Below are 24,684 nucleotides of genomic sequence, written 5' to 3'. Positions count from 1 at the left end.
CAGTGACAGAAGTGGGGCACTCCCTTCACTTCCCCATAAAAGAGTTTCCAGTCACTTTAATACGTGAAATTTTCAGGGTGCAGAGATATCTGTCAAATGTCTACATTTTGTGTCTAAGATATGATTTAATTGCACGTGCATACTTAAAGTCACAGGTTTCCTAAGATATCATGTTACATTAAAAATAGATAGAGGTTCACAGCATAGACTATGGCGCCACATTGCCCGGGTTCAAATCTCAACTCCTCCAGTTACTACTAATTTGGGGTAAGTTACTTACACCCTGGGTCTCAGTTTCCTCTCCTGTAAAACAGGGGTCATAACAGTACTCTGGGCTGTTGAAGTATCAAATGAATAAAAAACATGTAAAGCCCCTAGAACATGTGTTAGGTTAAAAACATAGTGGTTTACCCTAATAGCTGCAGCAATCCTGAGAAAGAAGAACAAAGTTGGAGGGATCACAATACCAGATATCAAGCTATATTACAAAGCAACTCTTCTCAAAACTGCCTGGTACTGGCACAAAAACAGACATATAGATCAATGAAACAGAACAGAGAACCCAGAAATCGACCCAAGCCATTATGCTCAATTAATATTTGACAAAGGAGGCAAGAGCATACAATGGAGTCAAGACAGTCTCTTCAATAAATGGTGTTAGGAAGATTGGTCAGATACATGCAAAAAAATGAAACTAGACCACCAACTTACACCACACACAAAAATATACTCAAAGTGGATAAAGGACTTAAACATAAGATGGGAAACCATACAAATCCTAGAAGAATTCATAGGCAGCAAAATACCAGATATATGTCATAGTAATATCTTTACCAATACAGCTCCTAGGGCAATGGAAACTAAGGAGAAAATAAACAAATGGGACTACATCAAAATAAAAAGCTTCTGCACAGCAAAACAAACCATCAACAAAACAAGAAAGCCCACTGCATGGGAGAACATATTTGCCAGTGTTATATCCGATAAGGGCCTAATCTCCAAAATGTATAGGGAACTCATACATCTTAACAAAAGGAAAATAAACAATTCAATCAGAAAATGGGCAAAGGACTTAGACACTTTTCGAAAGGGGACATACAGAAGGCCATGAGACATGAAAAAATGCTCAAAGTCACTAATCATCCAAGAGATGCAAATCAAAATGACAATGAGCTACCATCTCACACCTGGCTATCATCAACAAATTAACAAATGACAAGTGCTGGCGAGGATGTGGAGAAAAAGGAACCCTCGTGCACTGCTGGTGGGAATACAGGCTGGTGCAGCCACTGTGGAAAACAGTATGGAGTTTCCTCAAAAAGTTAAAAATGGAACTCCCATTTGACCCAGTAATCCCACTTCTAGGTTATATCCCAAGAAATCAGAAAGGACATATGCACCCCTATGTTCATAGCAGCACAATTTATAATAGCCAAGATTTGTAAACAACCTAAGTGCCCATCAGCAGATGAGTGGATTAAAAAGCTGTAGTACATCTACACAATGGAATACTATGCTGCTGCAAAAAAGAAAGAACGCTTACCATTCGTAACAGCATGGATGGACCTGGAGAGCATTATGCTAAGTGAAATGAGCCAGTCGGAGAAAGATAAATATCACATGATCTCACTCATTTGTGGAATATAATGAACAACATAAACTGATGAATAAAATCCAGAGACAGAGAAGCATTGAACAGACCATCAAAACTCAGAGAGAAGGCAGGGGAGGGTGGGGTTGGGAGGTAAGAGATCAACCAAAGGACTTGTATGCATGCATATAAGCATAACCCATGGACACAGACCCTAGGGGGTGAGGGCATGTACTGGGGGGGGCACTGGGGTAAAAAGGAGACATATATAATACTATATGTAATACTTTAAACAATAAAGAATTTTAAAAAATAGTGGTTTAGTGTCCATTCTCATATATCATAGAGACTTTATTCAAACCCTTCATCCACACCGCTGGTAACAGGTCTGTCACAGGAAACGCCTTCTTAGTCCACATCACCTTCATTTCCAGTCACAGTGTTCAGTTCTAATACTTTTTGAACCCAGTTTTGATGTCACAGGAAACTGAACACTCAGTCAAGCATCTGCCTGAGGATCAGAACAAACACGGTTTCCCATTCACCTGACAGATGTGTGCTCTGATCTGACCACAAAGATCCTCTGTTGCTTTTCCAAGCCATCTGTACTACTCGTCACCATTTGATCATACCCTCTGCACTAATACTAAACTTGTCTTCAATTTCTACCCCCCTCCCCCATCAATTCTGTGATCGTCCTAAACATCCCAAAACTAGCATTGATTGGGGTCACTGCCGGCTAATGGAGTTTCCTCAATTAACTCTGTAGTTCAAAGTATACAAGAGACCATCTCATTAGATGAGATGTTTTGTAAGAACATTTCCAAGAGCTGTTTGGAGACAAAAATCTGGCCTTTTATTTGGGCATATGGGGTATGGTTTGATTGTCATCGTTTCTTCTCCCGTTGCCATTTGTCGGGTGCTAGTTAGATAAACCGTGCTGCATCCATCCAGTGGAGCGCCATGTGGCCTGGGAGGGGGGAACCAGATCTGAACACAGTGACACAAGTCTGGGGGCTAGGATCCTATTCGTCTGCATTCTTAGGAGGCACTAGGCAGGTGGCCGAGGGCACAGGCTCTGGGCCCAGACTTTCTGCAGGCAAATCCTGGCCCACATATGCGAACCATGACCATGGGCGAGTCATTCAAGCTTCTTGTGCCTCCAGTTCCTCAATTTGTAAAATGCAGGTAATTATCTCGACATTAGAGTGCTGCTGTAAGGATTAAATAAGTTAATGTATGTAAAGTGCTTAGGAGAGCACATGCTACTCAATTAGCACCACATAAATATTGCTTCCTTACTATGATTGGTACTATTATCACATACATATGTTCTCTCTTTTTCTCCCTCCCCCCTCCTCCTCCTTCTCCTTTTTCTTCTCTCTCTCTCTCTCGCTCTCTCCTCTCTTATCAATACACATCAGTCTGTTAATAGTGATAATTTGAGGAAACTGAGATGGGGCTGGAGAAAGTTAACCTACATGTAAAACTCAGCATTCATTTAAGGTTTAAGAATAAGGTGGGGTTGGGTGGGAAGAGATTAACCAAAGAATTTATATGCATATATGCATCATCCACAGACACAGACAATGGTGTGGTGAAAGCCTGGGGCAGGGGGCGGGGCAGGCTAGGTCTCCATCCTTGTGCCAAATATAATGCAGTGTGCTCGGGACCACCTGTTCCTGACTTGGGGTTTTAGGGTTTTGGAATTCACAAGGCGTTTTCCCAACATCAACTCCTGGGCTAGTTTCCAGGATTCCATGTTTGGCATGTGGATAATAGTCTTCCTCCAGGTCTCCCAAGAGGAGACAGTATCCCTGAACTCACAGGACGGTGGCACATCAGATGAAATGCATAGGAAAACGCCGAACCCAATTCTTGGTTAGAGTGAACACACAATGAGTGCCAGCTCTCTTCAAAGAAAGCAAAGGCTCCGATACCCACAGCGCTCTGGCATGCGTTCTCGCATAGAAAAGGTGATGGCGCCAGGGTGCCGATGTGAGAGAGCCAGTGAGAGTCTCCTAGGGCGGCCGTGACAAATTACCACCAACTGGGTGACATAAGACAACAGACAACTCCTAAGACACAGTTCCAGAGCCTAGGCGTCTGCGATCACGGCGATGGCAGGAACACATTCTTTCCGAAGGCTCCAGGAAGAATCCTTCGTTGCACCTTGTGGCTTCTAGCGTCTGCTGGCAATCCACAGCGTCTTTTCACTTAACACCTCATCGCTCCAATCTCTGCCTGTGCGCTCACATGACCTACCCTGTGCGTCTGAGTGTCTCTTCTCCTCCAGTCATCCTGGAGGAGGGCCCAGTGTGACCAGCACGGCCTCATCACAACTTGATTCCATCGGTATTAAACGCCTAATTTCCAAAGAAGATCACACTCACAGGTGCTAGGGGTTAAGACTTCAACTTATCTCTTTGGGGAACACAATTCAACTCATACTAGACCCGCACTTCTCTCTAAATATCCGCAGTTACAGCGAAGAAGGAATACACAGCCCAGGGCGCAGGGGCCGGGAGGAGGAGCCCAGGGCCCTCCTGGGGACGTGCCTGCTTCCACAGCAGGCTGGGCAGCTGGCTACTCCTGCCTGTGCGTGTGGTGCCTGTGTGTCTCCTCTCCCTGAGTCTTCCCCACACCTGCCCCTTCCCACCAGGCCACCGCTAAGCTGGTATTTCTCTGCTCTGGAAGGTTTTGCTGGAAACAAGAAGCTGCCTCCAGCAAGGTGTTTTCTAAGTCACACCTACTGAAGAGGTTGTGCTGTGGGTCCCAGAGAGGCGGGGCGGGACAGGTGTGCCTTGAAGGGCTGGGAAGGTGCGTGGAGAGGTTCTCCCACACTGGGAAGGGGAAGAGATGGACCTGATGGCCCCACACCGCTTGGCGCCAGAGGGCTGCTGGGTGATGCACCTGGGCTGGCTGGACCGGGGACAAGGCTCCAAGCCTGGGAAAGAGGCGGCAGAATTACAAGACCCACGGGATCCACAGGACCCACAGGAAAGGCAACAGTGACTCTCAGAGGAAGCCACAGTGCCCTCCTCCAGTCCCCAGGACACCTGTAGACCCCCAGAGGAGGGGGGCATGACTGGAAATAGGTATCTAACTCCGTGGAGGTTCAGGGTCAGATTCAAGGTGATGCAAACGCAGTATTTCCCGTGCACCTGGTTTTCAGCCTGAGATTCAATCCAAATTCATTCCAACACTTCAAAGAATGTCCTACAAGCATTCGAAGGAAATAGAAGGAAACCCCCCAAGCCTCATTATCTCGGACTCCAGCCCTCTTTAAAACGACACTTTCAGCACGTGCATCTCCTGCAGGGCCCTGGGCTGCACCTCAGCAAGGTCATGTGGAAACCATGCCAAGAGAGGGGAAGGCAGGGCAAGGAACCGGTGGTAGCCGCTCAGCTCCGTGGAAAGCTAGAGGCCTGGAGAGAAGGTCTGTGGCTGTAATAACCCCACTCCTCTGTGGAAGCCCCAGTTACAATGAGGTCGGGGGAGAACCGGGCCTGAAACCTGGCAGGCTAGCCCAGACTTTTTCCACAGAGCGAGACGAGGAGAAGAATGCGACACGGGTGTGGGTAACACTGAACCAACAGAGCCGAGATGCAGGAGGTGCTCCAGCCCTCGGGGCAGCGTGAATCCTGGGGATGGAAAGGTCTCTCAGGTTCCTCGGGGGTCCATGGCAGACCTCCCGCTGGAAGGCTCACCTGGGGAAAACAGCATGGGTGGCAGGTGAGCTTGCAGGAGGGGGCAAGGTTCTAAATCAGACTTAGACAGTAAGAACCAGAGGAGAATTTAGGGGAGCCAGCATTGATTAAGCCCCATTATGTGTGGACACTTCTCACCCACACAGGCATCATCCCATTTAACTCTCACACTGGTTCCCATGGCGAAGATGAGGAAACTGCGTCACTCGGCTGAGGCAGAGTATGGAGTAAGTGTGTCTGTGATGAGGACTTTGAAAGCAAAGACCAGGATGCAATGAGTGAGAACGAGGGAGTCTTTCTTTAGATAGACCAATGAGGGACAGTCCCCCTGAGAAGGAGTCATTTGAGCTGAGACCTGAAGAAATCAGCCAAGTTAAGAGTGGAGCCCTAGCCCATGTCACTCAGTGGGTAGAGCATCAGCCCGTGCACCAAATGATCCTGGGTTTGATTCCTAGTCAAGGGCAAGTACCTGGGTTGCAGGTTCGATCCCTGGTCCAGGTCAGATGCATGTAGAAGGCAACCAATTGATGTGTCTCTCTCATATTGATGTTTCTCTCTCTCGTTCTCTCTCTCTCCCTCTCTCCCTCCCTCCCTCCTTTCCACTCTCTCTAAAAAAAGAAATGGAGAAAAATATCCTCAGGTGAGGATTAACAGAGAGAGAGAGAGAGAGAGAGAGAGAGAGAGAGAGAGAGAGAGAGAGAGGAATTCCAACAGAATATGCTATGCAAAGGTCCTGAGCAAGGAGAGAATCTGACATGTGTCCAAGGAACTAAAAATGGCCAGTGTGTGTGCAGCATTTTGAGAGAGAAGAGAGGGGGCTCAGAGAAGACACTAGATCATACAGGACCATGCAGGCCACAGCCAGGAGTTCAGATTTCATCCTATGTGACCAAGGAATAAATGCCCAAAATGACATGGTTTGATTTACCCAGGGTCTAACACGGAGCTTGTCACACAGAAGCAGTTCAGTGAAAGGTGATGGACCATCTGAATACATAGACTCAAGCCCGACTTCCAAAGCGATGAAACTTCTGGCTTTACAGAAGAAAAAGTAAGACTTCAGCCTGTGCCATGGGAAGAACAAACAATTTCGTCTAATCCAAATTCACTTTCATGCCTCTCTGCCTAAGAAGCATGGGGCACCGCTGAAATCCACAGGCACATCACGACAGAACAATTTCAGTGATCGTTATCAAATGCCTCTACTTAGACAAGCTCCAAAGATTGTATTAGCACAATCCAATATTTATGAAATGACAGTCTGCCGTAATGAGGGGATGAGAAAATTAAGATCAGAAGCCAGAGTTGTCCCTTTGGGGAGAGGCACTGGCACGGTGACAAAGGCAGCAATGTCACCGGGCTTCTCAGAGCCTTGATTTTCTGATCTGTTTAATGGAAGGATGGCAGCAAAGACTAAAAATGTGTGGTCAGTTCACAGGAGGCTAACGGCATTTAATAATGTTTATCATTCAATCCTTCATTTAAAGCTATGTGATAGAGACTCTTTGCCCATCTATAGGCATCCACCTAACAAAAATGTTATTTCTACATACTATGTATGATGCGCTGTATTAAGCACTGGAGATAAAGCTGCAGACAAGATCGTCATGGTCCTTATTCACGTGGAACTTTTCATCTGGGGGTGAAACATACACTGAACCAATAGCATCCTCAGGGGTGGGTGTTACTGAGAAAGAGAGCAGGGGCGATGGGAAACGTCCAGAGAGCTGACCCAGACGGGGGCACCCAGGGAGAACTATCACAAGGAAGTGATGTCTAAGCTGAGGTGTGAAGGGAAAGGACAAGAGCACAGAGAGAAAAAGGTTCTGTCAAGAGTGGTGTTCTCAAGTAAGTTTCTGAGGTAGAAAAGAGCATGGAACATTCTGGAAACTGACAGAAGTCAGTGTGAAGTGAGCACAGGGGGCAATGGAAGATGGTGCAGCTGGAGGAATGGGCAGGACCAGTCATCCCCGGACTTGGAGGCCACCATAGGGCTTGGTGTTCTTTCTCAGGACAATCCGAAGCTTCAGAAAGATTTTAAGCAAAGAGGTGGGGACAATAAAGGGAAGAAGTAACATGAACAGGCCCATATTCTAGGACAATCTCTTTGGCCTTTGTGTGGAGAGAAGATTTAAATAAAAGAGGAAGCCAAGAAACCTGTTAGAAAACCTTCGGTTCCCAGGGAAGAGTTTATGGTGTGTGCACCAGGGCAGTGGTGGCAGAGGTGAAGAGATGCAAGCACACTTGAGATGTGCTCAGGAGGCCAAGTGGCAGAACCAAGTGACTGACAGGAAGAGGGGATGAAGAGAGGAAAGAGAGGAGTATGAGCCCTAGGCTTCGAATCAGCACCAGAATGGACCAAGTGACCTTTCCTGAGACAAGGAACTAGAGCAGGGGCCTCAAACTATGGCCCGCGGGCCACATGCAGCCCACCAAAAACATTTATCAGGCCCGCCGGGTGTTTTTGCTGCCGCTGCCTGTCCTGCTTAGCAGCTGACTCGTCCCGGGCCCGCAGTGCGCATGTGTGGAATGTCTGAAGGACAGTGAACTGGCTCCCTGTTTAAAAAGTTTGAGGACCTCTGAACTAGAGAGTGAGTAGATGAGGAAGAACAATGGATGAATCAAGAGTTCAGTGTTGGAGATGTTGAGTTTGGAGAGCCTACAAGAGCCTATGGGGCTCTGGGTGGACTAACAAAGAGCAGAAGGAGCATGTAAACACACACACACACACACACACACACACACACACACGCTATAAGATCTAGATTATTGGCCAACATCAAGGACAGCCACACAGAGCAGAGCAGACGTGGTATGTTTCAGCACAGGTTCTCTGGATTATTGGGATCCCTAATGGAATGAGTATTTCTAGCATTTAAACCAAGAAACTTTTTAAAAATATATATTTTACTGATTTTTTACAGAGAGGAAGGGAAAGGGATAGAGAGTTAGAAACATTGATGAGAGAAACATCGATCAGCTGCCTCCTGCACACCCCCTACTGGGGATGTGCCCGCAACCAAGGTACATGCCTTTGACCGGAATCAAACCTGGGACCCTTCAGTCCACAGGCTGGCGCTCTATCTACTGAGCCAAACCAGTTAGGGCCAAGACACTTTTGAGAGTAAAAATTGTAATGGGGCAACAGGCAGAGAGGTTGTCCCATGGTCTCTGTACTAATGGGCATGTGTAGTTGTTGGTGACTCTGCTTATGCAAAGTGAAGATCCCACCAGATCTGAAAGGCTCAGTTTTGTAGCACAGCACATCTTCATTATACGCGGGGCTCATGTCTACACTCAGAAGAAACTTACCAAAACAATTTACACCCATAGTAGGAACTATACTGAGCCATCCAGTAGCTTCCTGCTTTGGAGCAAAACTTAAAGTCAATGCGGCCACCAAGACCATAACCTCCCCTAGACACATCTGAGCACCTTCTCTGTCCTCAGATAAGTGACACCCTGGAAGATCCCTCCCCCGAGAATCCGCTAAGGCATGCACAGTGGATTGTGTAAATGCAGAGCTCAGAAGAGATGTCTGATGTGACTGAAGCCACAGGCATGGTTGAGGTCACCCATGGTGGGATGGTTTATTTTGTGTCAACTTGGCTGAGCTAAGGGATACCCAAACAGCTGGCACAACATTATTTCTGGGTGTTCTGTGAGAATGTCTCTAGAAGCGATTACCATTGAACTGGTGAACTCAGTACAGCAGACAGTCCTCCCCAGTGTGGGTGGGTATCAGCCAATCCCTTGGGGGCCCCAACAGAACCAAAAGGCAACAGAAGGGTGAATTTGTTCTTTCTCGGCTTGAGCTGAGACATCTATCTTCTTCTTCCCTTGGACACTGGTGCTGTGGTTCTCAGGCTTTCGGACTCAGATCAGGGCTCATACCCTCCCACCACCAGCTTTGCTGATTCTCCAGCTTACAGAGTGCAGATCATGGACCTCTCAGGGGGCTTCTCCATAATCGTGTGAGCCAATCCCTATAATAGATCTCCTCTTATATGTTTGTCCCTGTATATCCTACGGGTTCTATTTCTCTGGAGAACCCTAAGACACATGCAAAGGATGTAAATGAGCCTGAAGAACCCCAATTTTAATGGCCAGAGTGAGCTGACCAAGGAGCCTGAGAAAGAGCGCCGAGAGGGTTGCTTAAAAGCCAAGACAGTGTGGGGGTTTAGAGAGAGCTCTTGGTCACAGAGGAAGAGTGGAAGATGGCCTCCCTTATCCAACAATCAGCTATCCTGATAACTGCAGCAGGGATCACACTTTACAGAAAGGTGATCTTAATGTTCTCGGAGCTGTAATTCTTCCAGGCTTACCATATCAACGCACCGAGGCACACCCTACCCTGAGCACACCTCTTCCAGGTGAACCTCCCCTCCAACATATCTCATAAGCCTGACTCATGCAGGTCTCCATCAAGGGTGCACATTATGGTTTCAGCCCGTTGGTTAAGCATAAACGTGGTATTCGGGATCTCTGGACATTAACTTCATGAGCAATATTTTCACTGTGGAAGTTTCCCTACCTACATAGAAGCTGTGCCTGTGTGGCCTGAAAGGAAAAACATGACCTCAGATTCTTCAGAAGCTCTTTCTTCCCTAGAAATGCCACTCTTATCAGGCTCCCAAGCAAAATTGTGATGCTCCACTTGGAGCTAAAGATTAGAATATCAAAGCTAAAAGAAACCCTAAAGGTTCCTGCATCCAGGCAACATGTGACTCTTACCACATTCTTAAGAGTTCACTCAGCCTTGCTTTGCATACCTCTGAGAATGGGGAACTTACTACCAACAAAGTTGTGTATGGCCCTCTCAGACAACTTAACCCATCAGAAAGTTCTTTCCCATGAGTCATCATAGAAGATACCAGCCTCATCACAGGCCCAAACACAGTGGCTCACCTACCTGTGGGCACAGCTGGGTCCAGCATTGGTTTCTCCCACGTGTTAATCTGCTCCCAGGTAAATCCATTGGTCCCCAGGGCCACGCTATAACCACAGTTGCTGTAGTGCTCATCAAAGGAACAGCCGCCTGCAAACAAAAGAGATATGGGTAAATACATCCTCGTGTCTGGGGCTTGGTTCGTTACTCCTGTCTCATCATTTACACCTTTGAATTTTAAACTCTGGAGAAGATTAAAAATAAGGGCAAGCAAATTGGATTTTTATATTTGCTTTGGTGCTCTCAGGAAAGGCACTGGCATCTGCAGGTCCCCCCCCCCCATGTTAAAAAGTTAATAAGGCTAGCTACATTGATTTTAATCTTCCTTCCTGAGAAAGTAAACAGCGACATCTCATTCTAAGCAGGAAGAAATGAAGGCCGGGCCATGCCTCGGTAGCTGCTTCCTGCAGCACAGAGAGATGCTGCGAGGCAGCAGAGAGCACAGCTTCGGAGTCCCGCAAAACCAGGCCCGATCTGAGCTTTGCAAAGCTGCGTCAGCCCGGGCCGGGGGCTTCAGCCGTCTGTCTAATCAGTACCTCAGTTTCTCCACCTGTGATATGGAGGGAACGATCCACCTGACAGAAGTATCATGAGGATGAAATGGAGTAACATATGAAAAGTAACCGGCATAGAATAAGTTCTCAACATCCGCCTCCACCCCTCTAAAAGCGATTTTTGAAATATCATTTTCATAAAGTAAAAATCAAATATGTGAAGCATTAGATAAGCATGCGCCTGGCAGATAATACAGTCGATGTTGACAGTGTTTAAAGCTTTCCCCTTTAAAATCTATGCCATCTACCATTTTACAACAAGCTGTATCAACTCAATTTTGACAAGAATTTATTCTGAGCACATGCTACGTGTTGTAAGCCCCTCCAGGTAACACTGGAAATGCTGGTCTGTCCGGAGAAACAGGAGCCACAATATCCATGAGGAGGTGCACTGATCAGGGCTGTGAAGGAGGCGAGCATCCAGGGATGGGGAACAGAAGGAAGGACAGTGTAGGTGAGCCGGAGGATACAGAGGCAGAGGCCACGCCTAGACTGAGGTCTGCAGCCTCTGATGGTCTCCCAGACCCAGTTTCATGCCCCTCCCCCACCCCCAGTCCATCTTCCAACTGCCCCTTTCTTGTCTCCTCAGGGTTCAGATCGCATCACATCCCCATAAACACCCACTGGGTCGATGTCACACATCCAAGCCAGGTTCTGCTCGACTTAGAGAAACCAGTCCCCTTGAGCCCCCACCTGCATCTGCATTCTCAGGTACCATCACCATCGTCTCCATCAGCTGCAGAGGACAAAGCCCCTGCGATGTACCCCACACCTGGGATTCCCTCTACATAGTGGTGGTGGGAGTCCTGTCGACGGATTCAATACAGAATCCGGTCACAGCACCACGGAAGGACACCTGGGAGGTCAAAGCTTTCTTCACCTCCCTTCCCTGCTGTGCATGGGAACCCGGAAGATGGGCCTTTGGCACCCCAGTGAGTCCAGGGCTGGGCAAAGGAAGGCTGACCGTCTTTCACTAGCACCATGTTTGGGAAGTGAGTTGAGTATGAAATTGCTTTGTACTAAAAAATAACAGAAATGTGGGGTGTTTTATGTAGACAGAGAGAGGAGAAAAGGAAAGGGGTCCAAGAAACACCATGGAAAGCAGAAACCTATAGAAGATGATGGCTAATGAGAATTTTTTCCCCTATAATGGGAAGTGGATGATACATTGATAGAAACTGAAATATCTATTTGCTCTCATTTGTTCATTCAATAATCTGACAATGACTTAATTGAGCACCCAGCATAGATCGGGCAGGGTACTAGCTCCTAGCTATATGGTGGTTTACTAAAGAGGCATACTATCGCGATTTAACCAGACAGACAGCAAACAAAGAAACTAGTAAGTAATCACGCACTTCAGTACTTGCTAGGAAGGCTGCAGTGGGATGGGTGGGAGACTGCTGAGTCGGGATGGTCCAGAAGGCCTGTCTGACCATGAACTGGAAACAGTTCCCTGTTCTGTTCTGTGACAGCCCTCCACGACTCCCCGCTCCTCCACAAGACCAGGCAGCCGCGTGCGCTGGTGCTTTGGGGAACTGAGCGAATTAGGACAATGGCCAGTGCGGACTAACAGGAGTCAGGAGGCAAGGATGGGAGGCCCAGGAGGCCAGAGGAAAGGCGAGGAAAAGGTGACAGAGGAGGCTTCGCCCAGATACAGTGGGGAAGGATGACCTTTGAAAGGCAAGAAGGGAGGTAATCAACCCGCTTCCACTAGACCAGTGGTTCTCAACTTCTGGCCCTTTAAATACAGTTCCTCATGTTGTGACCCAACCATAAAATTATTTTCATTGCTACTTCATCACTGTAATGTTGCTACTGTTATGAATTGTAATGTAAATATCTGATATGCAGGATGGTCTTAGGCGACCCCTGTGAAAGGGTCGTTCGACCGCCAAAGGGGTTGCGACCCACAGGTTGAGAACCGCTGCACTAGACAGTAAAGTGGAAATGGTGCTGGCACAGAGTAGGGGCTTAATAAATATTGAATGGATGAACCAATACATGTTAGTGGGATGCCTGACACAGGCCAGCTACACGGGAGGAACTGGGAGCCCATGCCAGTCCCCCAGCTCCAGCTGCTCTTCCAAGTCTCGTACCTGCCTCTTGTACCTAGAAAGCTCCTTCCCCACACTGCAGGCCTGACAAATCCCAAACGATCCTCCCGAGTCTCTTCTAGAAACCTTCTCTGACCAGAACAGCAGACTGAATGCCCCAGATATGGAAACACAACACGCTGCATCTACAATGTAAAACACGCAGCGGCTGCAGTGGCTCTAAGAGGTCACCCTCCTTTCCCTACATCGCCACTGCTCACTGGAGCCGGCCTGCGGAAGACAAATGAATCAGGTCAACAGCATCGACAGCAGACCGGGCTCCCTGGAATTGATAAGCAGGGGCAGTCTGCAGCATCCCTAGTGTTCCTGGGAATTGCTGACTGAGAATCAATCCCAAGCTAAAAACAGCCTCTGGGGCTAGCGACAGAAAGTGTGGCCGAGACAATGGCCTGTGTACATCATGCTGTTTGGGTCTTCTTTCTAGTGCACACAAGGACACCATGTTTCCAGGCCACCTTGCATCTGGGGAAGACCACGTGATAAGCCCTGGAAACGTGTAACAAAGGGATATCCACTGTTTGTAGGACTAGCCCATAAAAAGCCTCCCTTTTCATCTTCACAGTTATTGTTGAGGTGGTGGCATCAAAGGAAGAAAGCTATCTAGACCCCTGAGATGCTCATTGGAGGACAGCCACCCAGAGAGTCACTGAAGCAGTAATATTGGCATTCCACTTTTCAAGAGCAAAATACCAGCTTTTCTTGTCTTACACCACTGACATCTTAGTGGTTAGCTGTTACCACAGCAGAGCCTTGCCCATCCTGACTAACAGAAGAAACATGCTCTCTCGTGCATTTGCTCCATGCCAGGGGATACACTAGGCACTGGTTGCACATGCCGTCTTATTTGCTCTCACTTAATTCTCACAACTTTATTTTATCCCTCCTTTAAATAAGGTAATTGATGCATTGAGGAGTTAGGTGACCTGTTCAAGTCACACAGAAGGGAGGTGTTGGAGCCAGGTTTAAATCCATTGCAACCTAACCACAGAATCCATGCTCTCTCTAATAGACCAGAGAGAGAATGTACTCCCCCAGACCAAGGGCCAAATCTTTCACTTATAAGGTGTTGAGAGGAGAGCAGAAAGATAAAGAACTTCCAAAGTGGTTGGGTCTCTCCCATTTGAATCCATTCCCTTGCTTATTCTAGAAACACTTAACAAAGGGGCACAGAATCAACAGATATGATTCTTACCCTCATAAAGTTTGCAAAGTATAGAGGAAGACAACCAACATACACTTAAGATACAATGCAGAAAACACCTTCATAGAGATATATCAATTCTCAAAGAAGAAGTTAGTAATAACTGTCGAGTAACACTCCCTCCACGTTCTGTGTGGAGTAGGGTTTGGTATCTGAAAGAGGAGCCACACAGCAAATGAGAGAAAAAGACACGAGATAATTTGGAAATGTCGGGAAGCCAGGCGGGCAAGTCCAACTCAAGGAGAGAGAGACTTCCTCTGATGCTCTGGCCTCTGGCCGCTCCAACTTTTTATTTGGTCTGGGGTAGCTCTAGGGTAAGGAGGTCTGTCTGGGGTAGCCCTAGGGTAAGGAGGTCTGTCTGGGGCAGCCCTAGGGTAAGGAGGTTTACCTGGGGCAGCCCTAGGGTAAGGAGGTTTACCTGGGGCAGCCCTAGGGTAAGGAGGTTTACCTGGGGCAGCCCTAGGGTAAGGAGGTTTGTCTGGGGCAGCCCTAGGGTAAGGAGGTCTGTCTGGGGCAGCCCTAGGGTAAGGAGGTTTGTCTGGGGTAGCCCTAGGGTAAGGAGGTCTGTCTGGGGCAGCCCTAGGGTAAGGAGGTCTGTCTGGGGCAGCCCTAGGGTAAGGAGGTCTGTCTGGGGCAGCCCTAGGGTAAGGAGGTTTACCTGGGGCAGCCCTAGGGTAAGGAGGTCTGTCTGGGGTAGCCCTAGGGTAAGGAGGTCTGTCTGGGGCAGCCCTAGGGTAAGGAGGTCTGTCTGGGGTAGCCCTAGGGTAAGGAGGTTTACCTGGGGTAGCCCTAGGGTAAGGAGGTCTGTCTGGGGCAGCCCTAGGGTAAGGAGGTTTACCTGGGGCAGCCCTAGGGTAAGGAGGTCTGTCTGGGGCAGCCCTAGGGTAAGGAGGTTTGTCTGGGGTAGCCCTAGGGTAAGGAGGTCTGTCTGGGGCAGCCCTAGGGTAAGGAGGTCTGTCTGGGGCAGCCCTAGGGTAAGGAGGTTTGTCTGGGGTAGCCCTAGGGTAAGGAGGTCTGTCTGGGGCAGCCCTAGGGTAAGGAGGTTTGTCTGGGGCAGCCCTAGGGTAAGGAGGTCTGTCTGGGGCAGCCCTAGGGTAAGGAGGTTTGTCTGGGGTAGCCCTAGGGTAAGGAGGTTTGTCTGGGGTAGCCCTAGGGTAAGGAGACCAGTTGCCCACCCCTCACCTCCTGGCCTCTGCCAATGGTGGGTGGCCTGCTCAGCTAACCCTGAGCTGAGAGCGGATTGGTCCTAGCCCTCTAAGGGGACCTATCACAGCCACCTTTCACAGCACACCCTGGGCACCTTGCCGCCTCCACCCACAGAGCTCCCGTGGTTACTTCAACCTCAGCCAGTGAGCAGACGCCTTTTTCTCTAACAGCCTGCTCTTTCATACCAGTCCCACAGCAGCGGGCCTGGGACCCCTACTTCCAGACCACAGTCCTCTTTTTTTCCCCCTCCAAGGGGCGGGCTTGCAGTGGAGTCCAAAGCAGCCTCTCACCCTATTTAAGTTATTCTTTCTTTGGGACACTCAGGGCCACCTGTGGGTTCTATCCCCCTCTGTCACAATCTGCCATCCCTCAGGGGTCCTCGGTGTCCCTCCCTACAGAAGAATATCTAGAAACAGGTCCCCGTCCTGCACGTTATCACATGTATATGTCCAAACTCCTGGGGTAACACAGGTTCACGACTTTTCCATGGAACTCCTGGGCTCCCAACAGAGCAAGATAGAATTAAATGACCATGTAAGCATCCCCGTGTTTTGTGTAAATGAAGAACATAGATGCCATTCAAAGCATGTTGCCTAACTGGTCTACCCATTATCAACTCCCGACCACCCAAGGTGGCCTGATAAACACAGAAGCATGGTGGCAAAAAGCAAACCGAGGCCTGGAAAACAAAGACAAGCAGGGCAGAAGGGAAGAGTTGCAACTCCGTGCCGCAATTTCCTATATGTCCACCTGCTGAAAGGCGGTTACAGATTGAGCTCTGAGCTTCTGATGGCCCAAAATAAAAGGGGGGGGGCGATTTTTGGAGACTGGACACTGTGTTCATAAAATAAAACCCAAATTGATCAGGAAAATTACAACCATTCCAGGTGTTTAGATCACACAAGAATTTCTCCACAGGAGCACTGTTAACAGAAAACCCATACTTCATAATGAACACCATCAGAAACAGCATCAACAACAAAAGTGCATGGCAGTTCCATGAGACAATCGCTCGTAATCATTCTCAATATAAATTGATAGCATTACCCAAACACTCAATTCCAAAAAAGCAACTCACTGCGGACCAAAATGATGCTGCCTAGAAATCAGCTTCCTGTTGGTCTGGCTTGACCCAGAGAAACATTTTAAAAGCTTGTCCTGGAGAGAAAATATACTTAGTAAATATTTTTAAGTAATCCTCTCTGAATTTTCTTCCTCTCAATCAACAGATTGAAAAAGAGAGTGTATGAGCTTCAGATTATACAGCCTGACAGCAAACCCCCTGCCCACTGGGAACAGCCCCTTTTGTTCACATTCTTTTCTCATTTCTGAGCCTTCCTTTTCTGGAGTGCAAGGCAGGGGGCTGGACAAGGTGATCATCAAGGAACTTTCTAGTGACAAAGATTAAGGATTCCAGAGACTCAGAAAGGACGGGGAACTCGCGGGAGCCACGGAGATGCACAGCCATGCCACCAGCCCTAGGACCAGCTACTGAGAGACTCAAAAAAGAAGAAAGGAGAGGCTAGCTCCCCCTGGACAGCACGAAACAGTCAAACCCATGATCCTGAGTCTCACTGCAGCTCTTCTTGCTCTTTCAAAAATCATGTTTATCTGTCTTGGTGCAATTCCTTGGAGCCATCACACCTGACACAGTAGCCTACCATCAACACCTGGCCTCCTCTGCAGATGTTTGTGGCAGATGACTTGCAGAGGCTTATTTATCCCCTAAAGATCCTTGTTTGATTGCTCACCTCATTCCGTTTTAAAGAGTAAACAGCCCCATTTAACTGATGTCAACCCATCGCAATCATTTTGGGGGAAATCAAAACCCTCCTAAACCTACCCTCACCCCAGGAGTTGGGCTCAGCCTCCAGAGGACAGGTTCTGGTTTGGGGAAGACCCACATAACTGAGGGCAGACAGGGCAATGCAGTCACAGCCAAGGACCCAGCACTACCTGCCTGCACCTGGCAGAGGAGCTATTTATCTGGACAGGTTGAAGTCAAAATGTGCCAATGGCCTCAGATGCTCTGATGTGAGTCAAGCATAAAGTCAACAGAGAAATGGAAAACTGTAGCCAGGAAATTGGATTCTGAAAATCCATTTGGGTTTGGTAATGTATAGCATTTCAGCATCTGTAAGGGGAGTAAAAATAGTGCAGGATACATACTTTAGGATACATTAAAGCATAAATAAAGTTTATAGTGCCAATCAGAGTATTTTTTTAAACATGAGCCCTTCTTTTGAAAATGAGAGAGGAATGGAATTCAATAGAAATATAAATGTGTCTGCCTCTGCATTTCTGATATGATCCTGTGTATTCTTGAACAGAATTAAGTGCAGAAGAGGAATTAAGGATTTGTTGGGCATCTGTTATCTGCCATGCACCGTACTTGAGCTATGTAAGTATGATTTATATATGCGTGTGTGTATAAATGGAGGTAAATTCGACTACCACCACTAAGTCAGGGGTCAGCATTCTTTCCATGTAAAGGGTCAGATGGTAAATACTCTCAGCTTTGCAGCCACACAGTCTCTGTCACAACTACTCAACTCTGCCATTACAGCATAAAAGCAGCCAGAGGCAACAGGTAAACAAATGGGTGTGGCTGTGAGCCAATAAAATTTTATTTATAAAAACAGGTGGCGGGCCAGGGGCCACAGTTTGCCAACCCCTGCTCTAAGAGAGTAGCGTTGCTCTCTGCATTTAACACATACAACCTTGTCATCAGAGCTCCTAAGGGACAGGCCTAGCTGGAGAGCTCAGGAAAAAAGGGTGACATCACCTTCAGTAATAAGAATAGTGATACCTCTCAGTCATTTAAAAAATAAAATAAAAGATGTAATATTGCTATTTGCCACAACATGGATGGATCTTGCGAGTATTGTGCTAAGTGATAGAAGGACAAGACAAATGACAAAAGACAAGAACTTTATGATTTCACACATATGTGGGATATAAAACAAAAAGCAACAAATGAACAAACAAAACAGACAGAAAAACAAACTCATATACACAAACAACAGAATGGTAGTTAGCAGAGGGGAAGGGAGCTAGGGGAGGATGAAGAAGTGAAGGGGGTCAAATAAATGGTGACTGAGGGAGACCAGGCTTCAGGTGGTGAGCACACAGTATATAGAGATGCCACATTTATAAAGTTGTACACCTGAAATTCATGTGTTATTAACCAATGTGGGGGAGTCAGATCTCACATAGTCATCACACTTGGAAACTATTCAGACAGATCCAAGACATAGCAGGACTAAATGGTTAGGGGGCCCTGGAAAGGGAGATGTCGTAGACATGAATTGTATTGTTTTTTGACTTGGGGGTTGGCAAACATTTTCCATAAGAAGCCAGAAAGTAAATATTTTCACCTTATGGGCGTACTGGTTTTCTATTGTTACCAAGCAAACTACCACAAACCTAGGGGCTTAAAGCAATACCCATTTCTTAGCTCATGGTTTCTGCAGGTCAGAAATCCGGGCAAGGCTGGAGTGGTCTCTCTTCTCAGGGCCTCACAAGGCTGAAGTCAAGGTGTAGGGGAACTGCATTCCTTTCTGGGCTATGGGTCCTTGTTCAAGGGCCAGTGGTATTTGATAGAATTCAGTTCCTTGTAGTTACAGGGTTGAGGTGTCTGCTGTCTGGCTGGCTGTCACCCAGTGGTGACTCTCCGCCCCTAGCAGTCACCCTGTCCTTGCCATAAGTGCTCTCATGCCTCAAATCCCTTCCTTTGGGCGGGTTCAGTCCCTTTCAAGGGCTCATCCCATCCAATATCATCTCCTTTGTGATTAACTACAGTCAAATGATTTGGGGCCTTAATTACATCTGCAAAATTCCTTTGTCTTTTTTGCTCACATAACCTAATCACAGGAGTGAAACTGATCCTGTTTACAGTCCCACCCAAGGAGGAATTGCACAGGATATAAAACCCAGGGGTTGGGAAACTTGGGCGCCAATGTAGAATTCTGCCCACCTCCGTAGTCTTTGTCACTACTACTCAGCAATGCCACAGTAGCACAGAGGCAGCCACCAACAGTACAGAAAGTATGGGCAGCATTGTGTTTAATAAAACTCAATTTATTGACACTGCACTTTGAATTGCATATGTCACTCACATATCATAGAATAGTATTCTTCTCATGATTTGTCTGACCACTTAAAAAAGGAAACGCCATTCTTCCCTTCAGTGCTGAGAACAAACCAGTGAAGGTCCAGACCTGACCTGCAGGCTGTAGTTTGCCGACCTTCACTTCGATACCGTGAAAATTTCCAATTTTAACACAGTCACAGAAAAGTGCCTCATTTCAGCATTTGAGTGTTGGATGCCATGTGCTTCTGACACCCCCTTCCCATTTCTCAGTAGTAGCCTGTTTCTTCTTTCCTCTGGGAAATCGAGGGGAGCACATGCCCAACTGGCCTCCGAAGCTACACTCCTGGCCCATAGGATGAGGGATACAGAAAAGCACAATAGCTCCCTGGATTTAATAACCACTTCACCTACATTACAGCATGTTGTATTCATGGGCAAGGAGTTCTGCAGCAGACTTCCCATTTCACAGATGAGGAAACCAAGGCTGGAGCGAGTGACATACTCAACATCACATGTCAATCAGGGGCAGAGCCAAGACTCAAATCAAAGACTTCTTCCTTGAGTCAAGGTCTGAGAACCAGGGCAGATCTCAGCTACACAATTTGTGGGGCCCAGTGCAAAACTAAAATGCTGAGCCTCCTGCTTAAAACAATTAAGAAACCAAGATGGCCAATAGTAGAGCAAGGGACCCTTTCCAGGTGCCAAGCCCTGTGTGACTGCACACGTCACACACCCATGAAGCCAGCCCTGCTCTGTGGACACACACATTCCAACACCAACGTACGCCAACCCCCAAATCATCGGGATTCCGTCCACGTGCCGTCGACTGCTTTGAAGGCAGGGCCATATCTAAGTGGGGCTTATTAATCGCGAGCAGCCTGTCGCGGGTAGGCGAGTCCTGCCCCCCGAATGAATGTAAACCAGCCTTGCATAAATCGAATTCCTTTTCTGAATATCTAATTGAATTTGCAGAAGTGTATGCCAGAGGGGTGTTTAAATAAGTGCACAAATATGATAAGAAGGCCTTCACACCATTACATCTAATTCAGTAAGCAAAAATAATGGCAGGGCACGTTCCAATTAGTATTTGATTTATTTGCTCTAACAAATCCAATTAGTAGAATGTTTTATAAAGTCATCCAATGTCAAACACTCATGGACTCAACAGATAGAAACAATAGTCCTCATAGAAGAAAAAAAATATGTTAAATCTCTCCGAACATTATAAATTTATTATAAAGAAGGCAATGTCTCTCCGTGGGCGCAAGCATTCCCCAGGGACCAGAGAAACAGTGTCTGATCTGCTCTACTGGTTCCTTCTCCCAGAGACTCCGTAAGGCAATTCAGGTTAATTTGGCCGATTATAATAAGTCCAGGAATGAAAACAACAAAGGTGGAAGTTAGCCACGGGACTTCAAGGGAGAATAATGAACTTGCTGCTGGGTGTTTTCCAGCCCAGAGTCGTGTCCTGATGTCCAACGCAGCGCCGTGGAGCGGAAAAAGTCAGGGCTCACAGAGACAGCCACCTTCTGGAACCTGAGGCAACACTCTTGTGCCCTTTCCATGAACCAGCTTTTCCATCTGTGAACTAGGAAATTCAAGGATGGTGGTCAGCTACCATCCCAGGCATGCCCACTCGGGAGAGGGGGTGGCCTTCTTTGCCCAATGAAACACAGCATCAGTAGGGATTCAAGTGTGGCCGTTCCAGGGTCTGCATCCTAGCTCTGTTCTTTTTTTTAACTGTGTGACCTTGGTGAAGTCATTTAACCACGATGTGCTTCAATGTCCCCATCTGTAAAACGAGGATAATAATAGTATCCATCCCTTGGGGGTTTTATAAAGATTGAGTAAATTTAATACTGTGAAGACTTAGAATAGTTCCTGGCACACAGTAGGTGCCAAATACGTTTGGTTCAAATAATATTAAATCCCAAGGTATAAATTAGAAACGGGAAAGAGAACTACGCTACGTGTGTTCAGGTTACACAATCTCAAAAACAAAGGATTTAAACAAACTCTCTGAATTGGTCCATCGTATCGTGTATGGATCAGCAGTGCCTTTGGTGATAAGATACCGATCCAACTTCATTCACGGCTTACTGCGGTGTGACCTTGGGTAAGTCACCTACCCTCTCGGGCTGGAGACTTCTCCCACGTAACAGATGGCAATAACTTAAGTCCTCCCCAAGGGCACGTCCATTTCTGACACCCTCTGAGACGGTGGCTGTGTCCTTCCGCAGGTTACATCTGGATGTCAGACAAGAAGACGCAGTGGGGGTGCCAGGCCGACGTCCGTCTTCTCACATGCCCCTCCTCCCAGGCACTGGACTGCACGCAGACTCCAGAGCCGCTTGGAGAAAAGCCAGCTTCTCTGCCCCAGGCAACCTGGCAGATGCTGTCTCGCAATGTGACTGGCAGGAAAGAGCAAAGAGGAGGCCATGAGGGGGGGTCAGCCCCCAGCTTCATCCTGCCAAGGAGAGGAGGGGGACAGGGGACAGAGCCTTCACCTTCAGTTCCAAGTGAAGGTGGCTCAATTCAGAGCCCCAAATGGTCTGGGGGCCGATTCAGGGATTCAGCGGCTGCACCATGCTTGAAGAGGGAAGGGGTCCTCTGATTCACAGGTGGGGAAACAGGCATTGAAAGGATAAGGCTGCAAAGAAAGGGGTGCAGGGCTGGGATGGAACCAGCTCTCCTGGCCTCGGGCTAGAGCTCTGCCCACTCAGGGCCAGAATAGCATCTTTCATCTTGTCTCAGGCGATGGCAATGTCCTTTTATGTTTATATTTGAGGGAGCAATGGAAGACAGAGCCGGCCACAGGTCATAACCCGTCCCGGGGAAACTTCAGATCTGTTGAGAAGAGGTGAGCGCAAGTTCCTCTACATACAGCTGTACCCGGGCTTCTGGCAGGAGCCGTGGCATCTTCTGAAGGCCTCCCAGGCCCTCAGCAAGCTCTGGATGGCCTCGGGGTCTTTGCACTCCTGTGCCCCGTGCCTGGAATGTTCTTGCACTCGAGTTTCATGTGGCTCCCGGCATCTGCCACATCAAAGACCAGCACCGCCTCCTCAGAGAAGCCTCTGAGCACCCCTGGGAGCTCGCCTCCCCGCTTCTCCAATTCTCTGCCAGGCCGACCTGCTGCTTCTGCTCCCTGGGGCTGTGGCCGAGACCCCTAGTAACTCTGCAGTGGTTTCTTTACTTCTTGTTCTGTCTTCCCACCACCAGTCGAAGTTCTCCAGGGCAGGAAGAACTGGGTGTCCCTTTCCTTTGCCACTGAATCCTCAGGACAAAGAGCCTGGCTCTCCGAAGCTTGAGAGCTAACGGAAACTCAATAAATGCTTCCTGAATGGAGTGTGGTAAAGCGTCAGGTGCACAGACTTGGCATCGGAGGGCCATGCACAATGTGGTTCTGGCACTTTTTCTGTGACCTTGGGTGAATCAGAGAACCCTCTGAGCCTCTATTTCCTTGTCTGTGAAGTGGGAATGATAACACAGCAGCTAGCGTTTACGGAATGCTTACTATGAGCTGTGCACTGTGCTAAGCCATTTCCATGGATTATCTCACCTAATGCTCAAAGAGCCCCAGGCGGTGGCCATGATTGCTATACACACTTTATGCATGATGAAACTGACAACTGGTTAAATAACTTGCCCAAATCTCATAGCTAGGAATTGGCTGGTTTGCAATTTGAACTGAGGCCATACCGCCTAAGTGCTGTTGCTACTGCTATAGGAATATCTGACTTCCTAAAAACCTCATCTTCCAAAAGTGACTTATTTTTAACATGTAATTTTTTCAGAGGAAAAGAGAAGCAGCCACATGTCCTGAGACTCAGTTGATAGGTCTAGCCCACAAGGTCAGCTCAACGTCAGCTTCCTGCATCTCCACTCACTGGTCTGGTGGCTCGAGGTCATGTGCTGTCCCATGGTCCACACGGGGCTCTGACCCTGCCCCGGATCTCGGCACCATTAGTGACCCGGCTTGGAGAACCTCAGGGGAGACCTCAGCCAGGTGTTCCCCCCTGGCCCTGCGAAGAGTGGACCCTTGTAATTATCACTTTGAAATCATCATAAAATCCCTGGGAGAGAGCATCTTCGGGTCATTTAAAGCTTCCCTGAGCTCCAGCATGGGAAAAGCCAGCCACTGGTGCCCACGCAGTAACTCAGACAATCCAGGCACTCACAGCACCACCGTATCTTCCCGCAGAGCGGCCCTGTCAGTGCTCTCTGGGGTTCAATAGATGATTTTGCAAGTCTGGAAACTGAGGCTCAGAGGAGTTGCATAACTTCCTCAAGGCAACAGCTCATACAGGGCAGCATGGGGGGTAGAATTCCTTCCTATCTGACCGCAGAGCACAAGCCCTCTCGACCGTATCATTCGGAATGTCTGCTGCATGGAAACTGGTAAACTCCTCCAGTGTGGCAATTCCCACTCCTCATTATCCTCTCTGATCTAATGCAACCCAGGCTTGAATGTCACTCATGAGCCTTGTATTGAGTGTCTACTGGGAACCAGACATTGCTCCAGGCACCAGAGAGAGCTCAGGGGTCAACAACAGCTGTGGCCCCTCTTCATAGAGCCCACGTGCTAGTGCGGGAACCTGGCAATGAAAGCATGGGGAGAAATAAGGCGGGGAAGGTGCCCGCCCAGCTTGTCACAATGAGGTAGGCACTCGATAAACAGATCCATAAGGTGAACAAAGCAAGTGATCTGGCTGAGCAGCTGTTCTTTGCCTCACATCCTGCCCGCCATGCCACGGAATCCCGCTTAATCATGACAACCACCTGTGATCCAGGAATTACTCACTTTAAAGACGAAGACACTACGATTCCAACAACATAAGAATCCAGTCCAAGGCCCCTAGATTTGTGGGATCTGTTCTGTTCCCTTTCCTCAGAGCCATCCTCTCTTCACTGCACAGGGCGATGCACACAGAAGCCCAAGAAACTTCTGGGACTGGTTAACAGACATTGGTTTATGGACTCGGTGCTTATAAGTATATTAACATTTAATTACATAAAGGAAGAGTTAGGGTTCCATACAGTCAATTAAACTCAATAATAGTACCCAGCATTATATAAATCACCAAACCGGTAATTGTGTAGATAAAATATTATGAGTACTATCATAAGTACAGTGGGTGTGAAAGCTCCCTCAGAACAGGTCAGCTTCGGCAAATCTGTCTGTGGTTGCCAGTCAGACTTCACTACCTGAGGCCTGGTGAATGTGCATTGAAAGTAGAATGAAAGGGGGTGGAGGGAGGTGGAAG

General features: G+C 47.8%; 1 protein-coding gene across 8 annotated transcripts in view; it reads right to left on the bottom strand.

Annotated features, from left to right (window-relative positions):
- Positions 1-24,684, bottom strand: part of PTPRT (protein tyrosine phosphatase receptor type T) — a 960,656-nt gene that overhangs the window by 664,992 nt on the left and 270,980 nt on the right. For all 8 annotated transcript variants that reach the window (XM_059707048.1, XM_059707051.1, XM_059707049.1 and 5 more), the window contains exon 2: positions 10,214-10,339. In XM_059707048.1, the coding sequence (XP_059563031.1) occupies positions 10,214-10,339 (126 nt within the window). The remainder of the gene's footprint in view (positions 1-10,213; positions 10,340-24,684) is intronic.

Source organism: Myotis daubentonii, chromosome 8, assembly GCF_963259705.1.
Source record: "Myotis daubentonii chromosome 8, mMyoDau2.1, whole genome shotgun sequence".
NCBI classification, from domain to species: Eukaryota; Metazoa; Chordata; class Mammalia; order Chiroptera; family Vespertilionidae; genus Myotis; species Myotis daubentonii.
This window is presented reverse-complemented; position numbering and strand designations above follow the sequence as displayed.